At 32.3% G+C, this 13,988-nt stretch overlaps 1 protein-coding gene across 5 annotated transcripts in view; it reads left to right on the plus strand.

The window, feature by feature from the left end:
• AGTPBP1 (ATP/GTP binding carboxypeptidase 1) overlaps positions 1–13,988 on the plus strand; it is a 184,798-nt gene that overhangs the window by 142,067 nt on the left and 28,743 nt on the right. For all 5 annotated transcript variants that reach the window (XM_057722059.1, XM_057722060.1, XM_057722062.1 and 2 more), the window contains 6 exons: positions 3,159–3,246; positions 6,509–6,653; positions 9,624–9,777; positions 10,821–11,001; positions 12,277–12,406; positions 13,438–13,569. In XM_057722059.1, the coding sequence (XP_057578042.1) occupies positions 3,159–3,246; positions 6,509–6,653; positions 9,624–9,777; positions 10,821–11,001; positions 12,277–12,406; positions 13,438–13,569 (830 nt within the window). The remainder of the gene's footprint in view (positions 1–3,158; positions 3,247–6,508; positions 6,654–9,623; positions 9,778–10,820; positions 11,002–12,276; positions 12,407–13,437; positions 13,570–13,988) is intronic.

Here is a 13,988-nt window from a genome sequence, read left to right on the forward strand (position 1 = left end):
AAAGAAGGAAAAAACATTTAATGAATAATAGAAAGGAAACAAGATGGAAGGAATGAAATGAAATGTTTATCTGTCACTACTGACTATGAATGAGCCAAAATGTCCTCAGAAATCAGACATAGAAAATTATACAATTTGTAGGGTGGGGAGAATGTGTGTGTGTGTATTAATTAAATGATAAAGTTGAAATAAATGATTGGGCAGAGATAAACTAGGTAAAGGAAAATAAAGGAAAAGTGGTAATATTAATGTCAGACTAATTCAAGGTCAAAAGCACTGACTGGATATTGTGTATTTTCAAGTTGCAATCCTTGAAGATACTATAATATTTGCACCCTCCCATATAATTGACATATAACATTGTATTAGTTTCAGGTGTGCAACATAACGATTCATTGTTTGTATATATTTTGAAATGATCATCACAGTAAGTCTAGTTAACATCCATCACTACACTTTTTTTTCTTTTGATGAGAACTAAAATCTATTCTCTTAGCAACTTACAAATATACACTATGTATTATTAACTGTAGTCACCATGCTGTACATTATATCACCATGACTTAGTTGTTCTGTAACTGGAAGTTCATACCTTTTGACCACTTTCACCAACCCATCCACCTGCGTATATCTCTTTGAATTAGTGTTTTAAGGATAAATACCCAGGAGTGGGACTGCTGGATCAAATGGTACTTCTGTTTTTAATTTTTTGAGTAACCTTCATACTGTTTTCTCCAGTGGCTCCACCAATTTACTTTCCCACCAATGGTGCACAAGCGTTCTCTTTTCTCTGCATTCTCACCAACACTTATTATTTCTTGTCTTTTTGATAATAGCCATTCTAGCAGGTGTGAGGTGATATCTTATTGTGGTTTTAATTTTCATTTTCCTGATGATTAGTGCTGTACCTCTTGGCCATCTGTATGTCTTCTTTGGAAAATGTCCATTAACACTAACCTCTTATACAATACAATAACCATAACCACATGGCACCCACATAGGTAGAGCAAGAGCTCCAAGAAATACAACCTGATTAGAAGACAGTTACTGTGAGAATTTAGAAGTCTTTTCTTTTAGTGGCACTAGGCTTATTTCCTGTGCTTAATAGCTGCACGTGGCTAGTGGTTGCCACATTGGACAGTACAGATATGGAACATTTCCATTCTGGACAAAAGTTTAATTGGATGGCTCTGATCTGGAGAGTACTGCCAAGGAAAACACTTTATAGACGTACGGGACATAGCTAAACTGGTATTTGGAGGAAAATTGAATGCCTTTAATAACTGCATTATTTAAAATAAAAAAGACTGAAAATAAGTTATCAAGTACTCAGTTTTTAAGTACTCAAAAAATAAGTACTCAACTTAAGATATTAGAAAAACAAAAAATAAAACCAAAAGGAAGTAGGGAAGAGGATTTTTTTAAAATGCTGAAAATAATGAGATAGAAATAAAACAAAACATAGAAATACTGAAATTGATTGAAAAAAAGTAGAGATTCTGAACAGACTATAACTGTTGAAAAGGAACTTAAAAAATGTGTTTATTAGTCATCATATCAGGATGATATTCTAGCTGAATTATATTTACTTCTAAAAAAATAGATTTTACTTTTATTCTAGTAAGTGATGGACAGCTTTTTAATATGTTTTTCTGAAGCTAGTTTAATATTATACCAGTACTTGGTAAAGGTAATTTTTTTTTAAAAGACCAATTTTTAGATGCAAAAATTCTAAATGAAATATAGCTAACTTAATCATACAGCAGTAAAAGAATAGCATTTTCTTGGAATGCAACGGTAGTTCACAACAGGAAACCTATCAACTTATTGCATCAACAGACTAAAGGAGAAAAGCCATGTAATTCTGTTAGTAGATGCTAAAAAGACACTTGATGAAATAATTAAAAACACTTAAGTGTGATAAGAATTATGGGAGAAGCTGCTCCAGTTATAGAAATAATTTTATCACCCACCACAGAGGGTTGTTGTGAAGATTTAATGACTTAATATATGTAAAAATACTTAGAGAAGTATCTGGCTCATAGAAATTATTGTGTTAGCTCTTTCTGTTATTTAAATAACATAAAGTTGATTTGTTAAAAAAATAATTGGCAAATATTGCATTGAATGGCAAAGTATTTTGATTAAAATTATCAACAAGACAGTTTCATTCTTACCAGTATATTCAGAATCGTTTTTGAGATTGTTTCATTTCTCTAAATATAATAAAAGTAGAAAATAAAGTAACTGTTAAAATACTAAAACAGGAGATTAAATATTTTAAATTACAAATGATATGATTTACATGCCTAGAAAACCCAAGAGACTATTAAAGACTAATAAAAATACTCAGAGGTAAGTTTAACATAATGGATCTGTGGGAAGAAAATGATTCTGTCTTTAAGTTAGAATTTAAGGAAAGTTGAACCGGATCTCAATAAAAATCGTCAGCTTTTCCAAAATTAACATATGAATTTCATTAACTCCAGTTAGAAACCTAGAAACCTTTAAACTGATTTTAAAGTGCATGTAGAAAGTATATTTCTAAAACTCCCTAAAAAAAATACTATATATTTATCATGTTTTTGTTAATAGTCCGTCTTCCTCCTCCTCCCCTCCCTCCTTCTCCATGCTATAAACACCTATTTGTATGGACAAGGCTGAGGAAGAAAACATTAATGCCATTTTAGTGACATTGTTTTCCTTACCTTGGTGTAGATGGGAATTTATGGAGAGTTAGAGGGCTGATCATACTTAATGTTATATATGTTTTTGTCTCTTGTTATAAGGAATATATGTATACTTTTTTGTGTAATATAATACATATATATAATTTTTTGTGTAATATATAATGTGTATGTAATTATACATTATAATTATAATGTATGTAATTGATCTAATATAGCAAAGATAATAGGAAAATCTTTAATGACTTTTCACTCATTGAAGTTGTAACCCCATTTTAGTTAAACTAGAAACAAAACATATTGATTGGGGAGATTTTAAAGAAAGATCTCAGATTTTTAAAATACATACTGAAAAGCCAAAATGTATTTTCTTTTAGCTTTCCTGAATTTTTGGTGCTTTCTACAATGGCAAGATTAATTTTTAACTCAAAAATTCTGAAGAGTTTTCTCTTTTTTTTTTCTCTGTCAAAGGTATGCAACCACTCATGTATTCTGTTCAGGAAGCATTAAATGCTAGACCATGGTGGATTCGTGTAGGGACTGACATTTGTTACTATAAGTAAGTATTCTGACAATAATAGGATATCAGTTTACAGAAGGAAATATTACTTTATCCTATTTCAATTTAAAGATAAAAAGTTGTATTCTTTGAATTGTGATATGCTTTTAGTATTACTTCTAACAGAGTTTTAAAAAATTTTAGATCCATTTTAGTGGGTATGTTTAATGGAAATAAAATGTGTTTTACAGATGGACAGACTTAGGTCCAAATCTTGCCTCCCCCACTTAGATGTGTTCTCAACTTTTTTAGCTTTAAAACTCTGGAAACTTCAATGAGTAAGACAAATTAGAAACTGTAGGAAATAATTTACAGTGGTTTTTTGTTGTTCTGATGATATTCTTTTCTCTTCTGTACTCAAATATTTATCTTATTTTAACTTCCAGAATATTTTATTTGGAGATATATTCCATTTACATTACTTCAGCTTATACAGTTCAACTTTGACTTCAAAGAGGTGATCTATTTATCAAGTTAGATATATGTGCTAGAAATCATTTACTATTTCAGTGGAATAATTGGATTATTCTTCAACTTCATGACTAAGTAATATAGGATTATCATATGCCTTGCTTCCCATTTTTACTGTTTCCACATGTAATACATTTCAGGATAACTTCTATCCACTGTTGAATGCACTTGACATCCCTGTTTCTTCTGTGTTATTAATCTTAATCCTGGCATTTCTGTTTAATGGATATTGACTTTTTATATTTTATATTGTACTTAACTAGCACTAATGTTCCTTCTCTTTCAGTTTTATCAGTTAGAAGAAGACTTCTAAAATTAAACTGTTTTTAATGGTTTAGAGAGGGCTTTGGGAAAGTGTAGGTCTTAAGTGCTATTGCTTTCTAAGAATGAAATATTCCTTTTTCAGTAGGGTTTCCCCCATTGTATTAGCAAAATAAATAGTAAATAAATGAGTAACAGAAGTATAAGGTTATGTGTAATTCTTCTTCACCTGAATGAATTTCATATTTCTTTTAGTGATAGGCTAATATAAAAATACTCTTATTTATCTCTTTCTCATAAGTTGGAGTGGAACAGTGATTATCTGGGAAGTGCTTGGTTAGATTTTGGCAGAATGATTTAAAATGTTAAAGGGTGAAACAGTGTTTTTCAAAAAGTATTATTTCTTTCATGCTTCTCTTTGCACAATAGAAATTATCAATCAGTGAGTGTTTTTGTTTTTCACACTGTAAAGTGAATGGTCATACCGTCTCAGGTGGTTTTTCTTTTCTGTGTAAGGGGTGATAGCAAAGATTTTTGTTTGTTTAGTTTTTATTTTTTCTTTTGGCTACTTTCAGATCTGGAATTGGAATTCAGGCCAATTCAACAGATATTTATTAACCACTTTCTTTGTTACAAGCACTGTTCTAGTTGCTTTCCTCAAGCCTGAAATCCAGATAGTGGGGATTAAAAACTACTATTTTTGCATTGTCCTTTGATACTTGTTTGTCTCATCTGTAGAATGAGAATAAAACTACCTTCCATGAGTATATGAGAGAATATAACCTATAAAATGCCATGTAGCTGTAATGTGGTGGCATAAATACCTCCCCACTTAGATGTTAAACTTTTGGGGGAAAAGAGTTGGCAGGATCTACTTCTGGACCTTAGCTTGCATTTTCCTCAACTCTCAGCACCGTGTTATTGAGTAGCTATTCAAGATATAGTGGCTAAGTTAATGAAAACTATACCATTTTTTTAGGTCAGTGTTCTTTTATTTTCATTAATAACAAATTTGATTTTTATAAGATTATATTAGAAAGCCTGATCCCAGGGTAGTTCTAAGGATGTGATCTACCTTGAATGTTTATGTGCATGGATAAATAATCTATAGGCCATGACTTTTCTTCAGATTATGGCTTAAATAATACAAGGTGATTTGGAATTTTAGAAATTTAGAAATTAAGTTGATAGACCAAAGCATCTTTACGTCATCTTATCTCAGTGATGTTTAAAGTCTGGAAAGTAATATGTAGTATTAAAAACTTTTTATTATGGAAATCTCCAAATGTTTACAAAAGCGGATAATAGGATAATGAGGCCCCATGTATTCATCACTGAGTTTCAATAGTTATCAACACATGGTTTCATTTTAGCTATACTTTCACCCCTATGTCCATACTGAATTTTTTAAGGCATTCCCAGATATATTTTATCCATAAATACTTCAAAGGTCTTCGTTTTCTAGAGATACATGTTTAAGACAATCTAACCACAGTGCTATTAGTATACCTAAGAAAATTCCTTAATATAATAAAATATCCAGTCAGTGTTCAGACTTACTTAATTGTCTCATAAATGTTACTTTATACCTGGTTTGTTTAAATCAGACCAACCAAGAGACCACACACTGCATTTGATTTTTGTTGATATGTTCCTTCAGTCTCTTAATTTATAGGCTTCCTTTTTCTTTCTTTTAAAGTTTCTCCTTTTTTTTAATCTTCATTAGAGTATAACTGCTTTACAATGTTATGTTAGTTTCTGCTGTACAACAAAATGAATCAGCTATTTGTGTACTTATATCCCCATATCCCCTCCCTCTTGAGCCTCCCTGCTACCATCTCTATCCCACCCCTCTAGGTCATCACAAAGCATTCAAGCCGATCTCCCTGTGCCTCCTTTATTTATTGAAGAAATTAGATCATTTGTCATTGCAGGATTTTCCGTATTTTGGATTTTGCTGATTGCATCCCTGTGGTGTTAATGAATTCTTCCATCTCACCAATTTCCTATAAACTTGTAGTTAGATCTAGAAGCTTGATTCACTTCAGGTTTCATTTTTGACAAGAATACTTCATAGATGGTGCAGGGAATTCCTATTGCATCACATCAGGAAACATGTCATCTCTGGTTATTTCTTTTTTTGTAATCTTAAAATTGACCAGTGAATTCAGGTATTGTCATCTGATCCATCAGCCTTTCATCCAATAGTCTTAGCAGCCATTGGTGTTCACTGCCTAGATCCAGTAATATGTATGGCTATCAAAGAATGGCGGTCTGCAACTTCTGTTGATGTATAGAGTAGTAGCTCTATTTAATTAGTAAATCCAGAAGTGGAAAGTCAGGATGTTGGCTGATAGCAGTTAACTGCTTTATTAGTACGGTCTAATTTTTAAGAGTACTTAAGTTAAACTTTTTTTACAAACCATGGTTTTCCTTTTTTTTTTTCTAAAGTTCTATTTAATAAAATAGCAAGAAAAATCAGAATTTTGGTGTGGATGAAATCAACATGTTTTATTATTTTCTGTTGCAGAAATCACTTCGCAAGAAGTTCAATTGCTGCAGGTGGGCAAAAGGGAAAATCCTACTATACAATTACATTCACCGTCAGTTTTCCACATAAAGATGACGTGTGCTATTTTGCTTATCACTACCCATATACGTATTCAACTTTACAGGTGAGAACTCATTAAGTTGTATTGTGACCACTATTGAGCTGTAGGTGTATGTGTCAGATAATTGAAGGAAAATTGCTTTAAGTATCTTGATAAGATAAGGAAAAGATCCAGGGTTGACAATTTTAGAAAATAATACAATATTTCTTGAAATCATTAAAGTAAAATGGGAATGTAGTTGTAGTTTTCATTTTTATTTAATAGAAATACTATGGAAATGTGACATGATTTTTACTTTCCATCTTTGGGTAGAAATCTACAAATCACAATTTATAAATTTTAACTAGGTGAGATTTCTGCTTGTTTAGTGGAAAGGATTGAATCTCACAGGAGATGTAGCAGTGGAAAATGTATATGCAGTTTAAGTTTTTCTGTCGTGAATTCATGTCTTATAATGATTTCATATGGAGTCCTAGATCCAGATTGCTTAGAATATGGCATATAAGAGTTGTTTTGTGGGTTCTTTTGAGAATTTTTTATTCTTTGCCTTGTAAAACAAACAATTCAAGTAATTACTGTGGCAGATTTATACTCAGAACAGAATGTCTGTCCTAATGATCAAGGATCATGACACTTCATGTGATTAATTTACCCAGAAAGAAATTGGAACATTATGATTAGAAACAAGCTTGCAAATTATTAGAGAGGAGAAAATGAGAGAAAAACATAGCCCAGAGAGCAGAAGAAATATCAAGGCTGAGAACATTAAATGAGGCTCACTTTATTTTAGTAAGGTTACAGCCTACAGTAAAGGTATCTTTCTGTGCTGAATAACATAGCATCAGAAATATAGTGTTGTTATTTACAGCAGCGGTCCCCAACTTTTTTGGCACCATGGACTGGTTTTGTGGAAGAGGTTTTTTCCACAGATGGGGGAGAGGGGATAGTTTAAAGATGGTTCAAGCACATTACCTTTATTGTGCACTTTATTTCTATTATTGTTACATTGTAATATATAATAAACTAATTATACAACTCACCATAATGTTGACAGGAGGCGGAGCTCAGGCAGTAATGGAGCAGTGGGGAGTAGCTGTAAATACAGGTGAAGCTTCGCTCGCTCACCTGCTGCTCAGCTCCTGCTGTTTGCCTCTGTTCCTAACAGGCCCTGGACCAGTACTGGTCTGTGGCCCGGGGGTTGGGGACCCCTGATTTACATGGTATTCTTTACTATCATTTACTGATGCTACCTTTTTATTATATTTTAAAAGCCCCTACTTTCTTCTGGTCCCACTACCATGACGTTTTCCAGGCGTTACCATTGTGTCTCACCTGGACTCAGGCCAGCCTCTTTCTGATTGGTGTCCTAGAATTCACTTGTTTCCCCTTTCCTCTTCATCATTGTTTTCCCAGTGTAGCAAGAGGGCTCTTTGATGGCAAATCTAATTGTAAAAATCCCCTGCTTAAAACTCCTTAGTGATTTTTCTTGCCATTTGTTTGAAGTCTAAAATTCTTACCATAGCTCATTCAGTCATTTCTCTATTTTGCACAGTTTTTGCCATTTCTTCATACTGTTTGAACTGTTACTTCCTTAATATTTATCTTTAAGTAGACTTTAAAGTAATTCACTCTTTAAAGATTATCCTCATCCTAAATTAATATCTGTGGAATTACAGGTTTAAAGTGCTGAACTTTTTTTCTAATTCACAGTAAAATACATACCTATTAAAATTTTTTGAAAGGTTATCCACATATCACTTAGTTATCTTAATTACCAGTAGTACAGATACTATGCTCTGGGAAGGATGGTCTACCAGGCCCTTCCTTCTGTGTTAAATTCTCAATTTCTTACCCTTTTCTTTCTGGTCTAGCTATAATGAATCTTTTTCAGTTCTTTGAAATGTCCTTTTTTCTTATTTTCATGGTCTTCCTGTATACTTTCTTTCTTTCTGCCTACAGCACACTTTCTATCCATTTCACTCATTCTTTGAATCTCACTTTAAATGTAATTTTTTTAGAAGACCTTTTTTCACTGCCCAGACTCTGTGAGGCTGCCTTCCCTTTTTTCAGGTCTCATAGCACTCTGTATTGTTTCTAGGGTGGGGACCATTTACTCATTGTTATGTCCCCAATGCCTGGCATAGTTTCTAGTCCTGAAATAGTGACCACCTGGTAAATCATGATTATGTGAATGAACATAGGCAGAAGTTTGGAAACCAGCATCTTTAAGGGATTGAACAGTTTGTTTTGGGTTGTGACCATATGCTGAAACCATTAAAACGTGTGTTTTCAGAAGACGTATATTGAACATGTTTAATGATAATGGCATAGTATTTAAAATTATGAATATATTTATATGAATGTATAAATTACTAAGTGATAAAATCAGATTATAGAAAGTCTTACATATAATTACAGTTTTGTTTATATACATTGGCATTTGTTAGTAGTAATCTAGGTAATGCAATTAGGAGTGTTTAAAATTTTTTCTTGTACTTTCTGCATCTTCCAGACATTTTACAATAAGCCTTTATTAATCTTGAAATCAGGAAAGATTGTTAAAAAATTTGTGCTACATAATTATCATTCTCCATATTTTAGGTTGCTGTTAACAGATCTATAGTCACAAAATTACAAAATTCAGAAGGCTTTGGAAACCAAAAGCATTTTCATAACCCATTTGGCAGCAAAGCCTGGCCTGAATTGATACGAGCTTATTTAGAATATCGATTCCACTTAGCGTGACTGTTCATGTGCTTTGCTACGAAAATACTAATGTGCTCATTTACAGGCTGCTGCCACTGACCCCACTGGTTATATTGCACTGTTAATGGTATCCAAACTGTGTCTGTTCCCTTTCTCAAGTTCCCCAAATACTGATGTTTAACTGTATCTGAACCCTTGAGGGTTTCAGAGAGGGGATTAGGAATCTGATTCACTTTTAGTTATGTTCAAGATCTGGATGCATTTATTTCTGTTTATCATAGGGAGTTTTTAAATGACTGTATTCTTTGCTTTTAAATGTTTATTAAGATGCATCTTCAAAAATTGGAATCAGCACATAATCCTCAGCAAATCTATTTTCGAAAAGATGTGTTATGTGAAACCCTGTCTGGAAACAGCTGTCCCTTGGTGACGATAACAGCAATGCCAGAGTCTAATTATTATGAACATATCTGTCAATTCAGTAAGTTTGTCTTCTTCACTCTCAATACCAGTCATTCTTACTTGTTTCTCTTTGCTTCGTGACTGTTTTGTAAGAGCAGTAGTACTAGGAACAGGCATCAGAAGTCTTGGCTGCTAGTCAAGGTCCTGTTACTGCCTAGCTTGGGCCCACTTCTGGGCCTTGGTTTCCTTATCTCAAATATGAGGGAGCTGCCTGAGATGACATCTGAGGTCTCTTTTGATACTAGTATTCTGCAGTTCTCATCCTTGGAAGTTATACCCAAAGTATAGTACAACAAATTATACCATCAGTTTGAGAATTTACAGTAATTTTACTTATGAATAAAACTACCAGAAACCTATCGAGTGTTTTGATGCTAGTACTAAATAGCTACTTGTTTTTCCTTGTGCCATTTATATTTTTAAAGTTGTCCTAAATGTACAGCTATAGTAAAAAATATATATACATATAAGAAAACTGTTCTAATTTTGATAAGAAGGTAAAATATTTTCAGGAAAGAAAAAGAGCTTTTTATTCATGAAAATATGAGCAGGTAAATTAAGTGATTATTTTGTAGACCTGTATATCTAAATGTATAGTGAAAAATATTTTTCTTTGTAAATCTCTGAGCAGATATACCTATTGTTCTGTGTTTATTGTACAATCTATAAAGCAGGAATAAGTTTATATTTCCTTCTTTTGACCATGACTTTATGAAAAATAAATATTCCATCTATATTTCCCCAGCTACTTGTTTTTTATGAAGCCAAGACAATATTAAAGAGGTAATTTTATATGTTAGATTAATCATTGGAAATAAATAAGTGACTTAAATACTGTTTAATGTGGTATGTTCATATAAGACAGGGCTTACATGGGTTTTAAATCGGTTTTCTGTAGAGAGCCTAACGCAGTGCTTATGTATAGTAGGTGCCCAGTGAGTTCTACTTTGACTTTATATCAGTATTCACAATTGAGTAGAAATATTTCTAAAGCCCCAAAGTCAAACATCATAGACTTTTAGTAGCCGTTCATTTTAATTTGAGGTTTTATGTCTACTTTAGGAAATCGCCCTTACGTTTTCTTATCTGCTCGGGTACATCCTGGAGAAACTAATGCAAGCTGGGTAATGAAAGGAACATTGGAGTATCTCATGAGTAACAACCCTACTGCTCAGAGCTTACGAGAATCCTATATTTTTAAAATTGTCCCTATGCTAAATCCAGATGGTGTCGTCAATGGAAAGTAAGTGAAGCAGTAGTTATAGAAATATTATAGATTATTGTGGCTGTTCTGTGTAAACTTGAAATAAAAGCATCTGGATTAGTTTCGAAAACAAATCTAGTGATTTTTCTAGAACAAAAAAAATTTAGTGAAGAATTAATCTAGGGTTAATTTTAAATGAAAATATAATTTGTATATTATTTATAGTATATTTTGAGAAGTTCTGTTATCTATTCATGAATATATGATTTTATAAAATGTATGTCTTGCTTGAATTGTTTTAGAAAAATCACATTAGGATATGAGAAAGATTTTTAGCACATCCTCTTATAGTCCTTTCTTATTTGTCAAATGGCATGATCTTAGGTTGTTTTAAGATTTAGAATCTTCTGGGATCTCTCTCCACTGATATGGAATATTGGCTCCATCTGCTAACCTCTTCCTGATATGAGTAGGAATTCTTTAAAGTGGAAATACTGGGAGATTACTTTTTAAGTGGAGTGGCTTGTAGTTAGTACAGTTCATTTATTGTGTCAATTAGACCATGGTCTCTTTAGTGCTTCTGAAAGGTAGGATTTAGTCTAGCTTTTGTGAGCATCTCCAAAGTTGAGGATACCATATTTATTTATTCAGTAAAAGTACCATGAATATTTCTCATATTTAGGAAATTTTTGAATTACAAAATAGAATCATTTCTCTTTAGGTAGTATGATTATGGAACTAAAATGAGATTTTATGCCTAGTTTTAATTCAAAGATATATTGACCAGTTAGAATTCTGTTTATATTTCTGTTATTATTTGCTTAAATTTTTGCTCAGTGACTTTAATACTTAACGCCTACAACTAATGAAAATGTATTTGAAGTTTTGCAAGAATGTGTACTTTTTGTATACAATACTTATCTTTCTTAGAAGGAGGATTTAGCATTTTTAATAATAACTAGTACAATCAAAATACAGAATGTTAGCATAAGAAATGATTATTATGGAGTCAGAATGGAAAATGAATAAATGTATGGCATATGAAACAAAACCCCAGAAAGGAGAATTTTTCCTATAGCTTGAAAACCTATGAAACTGCAAGCTTACCAGAGTTAAATGCATATAACATGAGATCTTACACATAGCAAACACTGAATAAATATTTATTTAATGACTATAACATGCATTTTGGTGAGCACACCATTTATACCTGTTTGAAATATTTAGTGGAATAGAATCATAAAATTGAATCAAGTGTATGTAAGAGTTTATTGGTACCAATATTTGTCTGTCATTGTGTTTACATATGTGTAGTCACCGCTGTTCTTTAAGTGGAGAGGATTTGAATAGACAGTGGCAAAGTCCAAATCCAGATTTACATCCTACAATTTATCATGCCAAGGGTCTGCTGCAATATCTGGCTGCAGTGAAGCGTTTGCCACTGGTAAGCAGCAATATTTGTTTGTATAAAGAGGTGATTTTGTTGTAAGTTAGTATTTTGTAAATTATTTTCTGGTTATAAAAGCTATGTTAATTTCAATAGCAGTTTCTTTAAAACACCTTTGTTATTCATCACTTGTGTATTATGTTGTCAAATTAATATAGTGTATCCATATTCTTATTTCATTAGGTTTAATTTTTATAATTCTCACGAGCCCTTTTCTTTTTTTGTTTATGAATCTTGGTAACTCTTGGTTGTAAGTTTTAGGTATTTAACATCACTGTTTGAACAATACCAAGGTAAAAGTACAGTATGTATCTTCCAAATTCTCAAACCGGTAGTAGCTTATTTCTGAGCTCTTCAGCCAGTTCTAAAGTAGGTAAGTCTCAAGTATACACATGAGAGAGGTTGTATAGGCATGGTGGGAGACTCTCCTGAACTGGGTATATGTGTTTCTTCCAATTTCAGCAACTTTTGTTTAGAATGTTTCCATAGTGTTAGTCTTTAAATGAGTTAATCTTCCTTTGGGAAAGATAGAACACTTTACAAAGGGGCAAAATTGACATGCAAGTCTGTCCTTCATTTTCCATTTTTAAAATGATGCTCTTAAAAATTAAAGTGAAACCATACCCCCTTTTAGAGGGTTTTTCATGAAAGCATTTTTATGTTCTCTTAAATTAGGTAAATATTTTAACAACCCTTGGGGAGGTGATGACTGCAGCTGTAGATTTGACCTATAATTGAATTCATTATTTTTTAAGTGATGAATAGTAGATACAAAAGAAAAAGTGGAACTTGTGGCTTGATGCAGGACCTGCCCGCAAAGGATTTAGCCATTCTAGGATTATCATAGATCCTTCCCAAAAGTAGATATGTATTATTACTTTTATTAATTCTGCTTATTAAATGGTGGCTCAGTTACAATAAAAGGACAAAGGAACACCGATCTGTTTATTGGCTTCATATTAACTAGCTTTACTTGGCAATATGTGAATTTGAAGGATTTTATTTTTAAAATATATTATCTTTTCAAGGTTTATTGTGATTACCACGGCCACTCCCGAAAGAAGAATGTATTTATGTATGGCTGCAGCATCAAAGAGACAGTGTGGCATACGAATGACAATGCAGCTTCATGTGATGTTGTGGAAGATGTGGGATACAGGGTAATTATTACAGATAAGGCAGGAATTTTTGAATTTCAAACATGCATAAAACTACATAAAATAATTTAATATATAAGAACTACCCAGATTAAGTAAATGTTGCCATTTTGTCATTTTGTTTCAGATTTCTAGTTTTAAATATTTCCTCTAAAATTTTTGCTTTTCACATTTTTTTAATTAAAGTAAACTTGATTTACAATATTATGTTAGTTACAGGTGCACTATTTTTGCAGATTATACTCCATTTAAAGTTATTCTACAATATTGGCTGTATTCTCTGTGCTGTACAATATATGCTTGTATTGTTTATGCATTATTTATTTTATACATAGTAGGTATGTATCTCTTAATCTCCTACTCTTATCTTGCCACTGCCCCCATCCTTCTCCCTACTGGTTATGACTAGTTTGTTCCTTATA

Source organism: Hippopotamus amphibius, chromosome 2 (genome assembly GCF_030028045.1).
Source record: "Hippopotamus amphibius kiboko isolate mHipAmp2 chromosome 2, mHipAmp2.hap2, whole genome shotgun sequence".
Taxonomy (NCBI): domain Eukaryota; kingdom Metazoa; phylum Chordata; class Mammalia; order Artiodactyla; family Hippopotamidae; genus Hippopotamus; species Hippopotamus amphibius.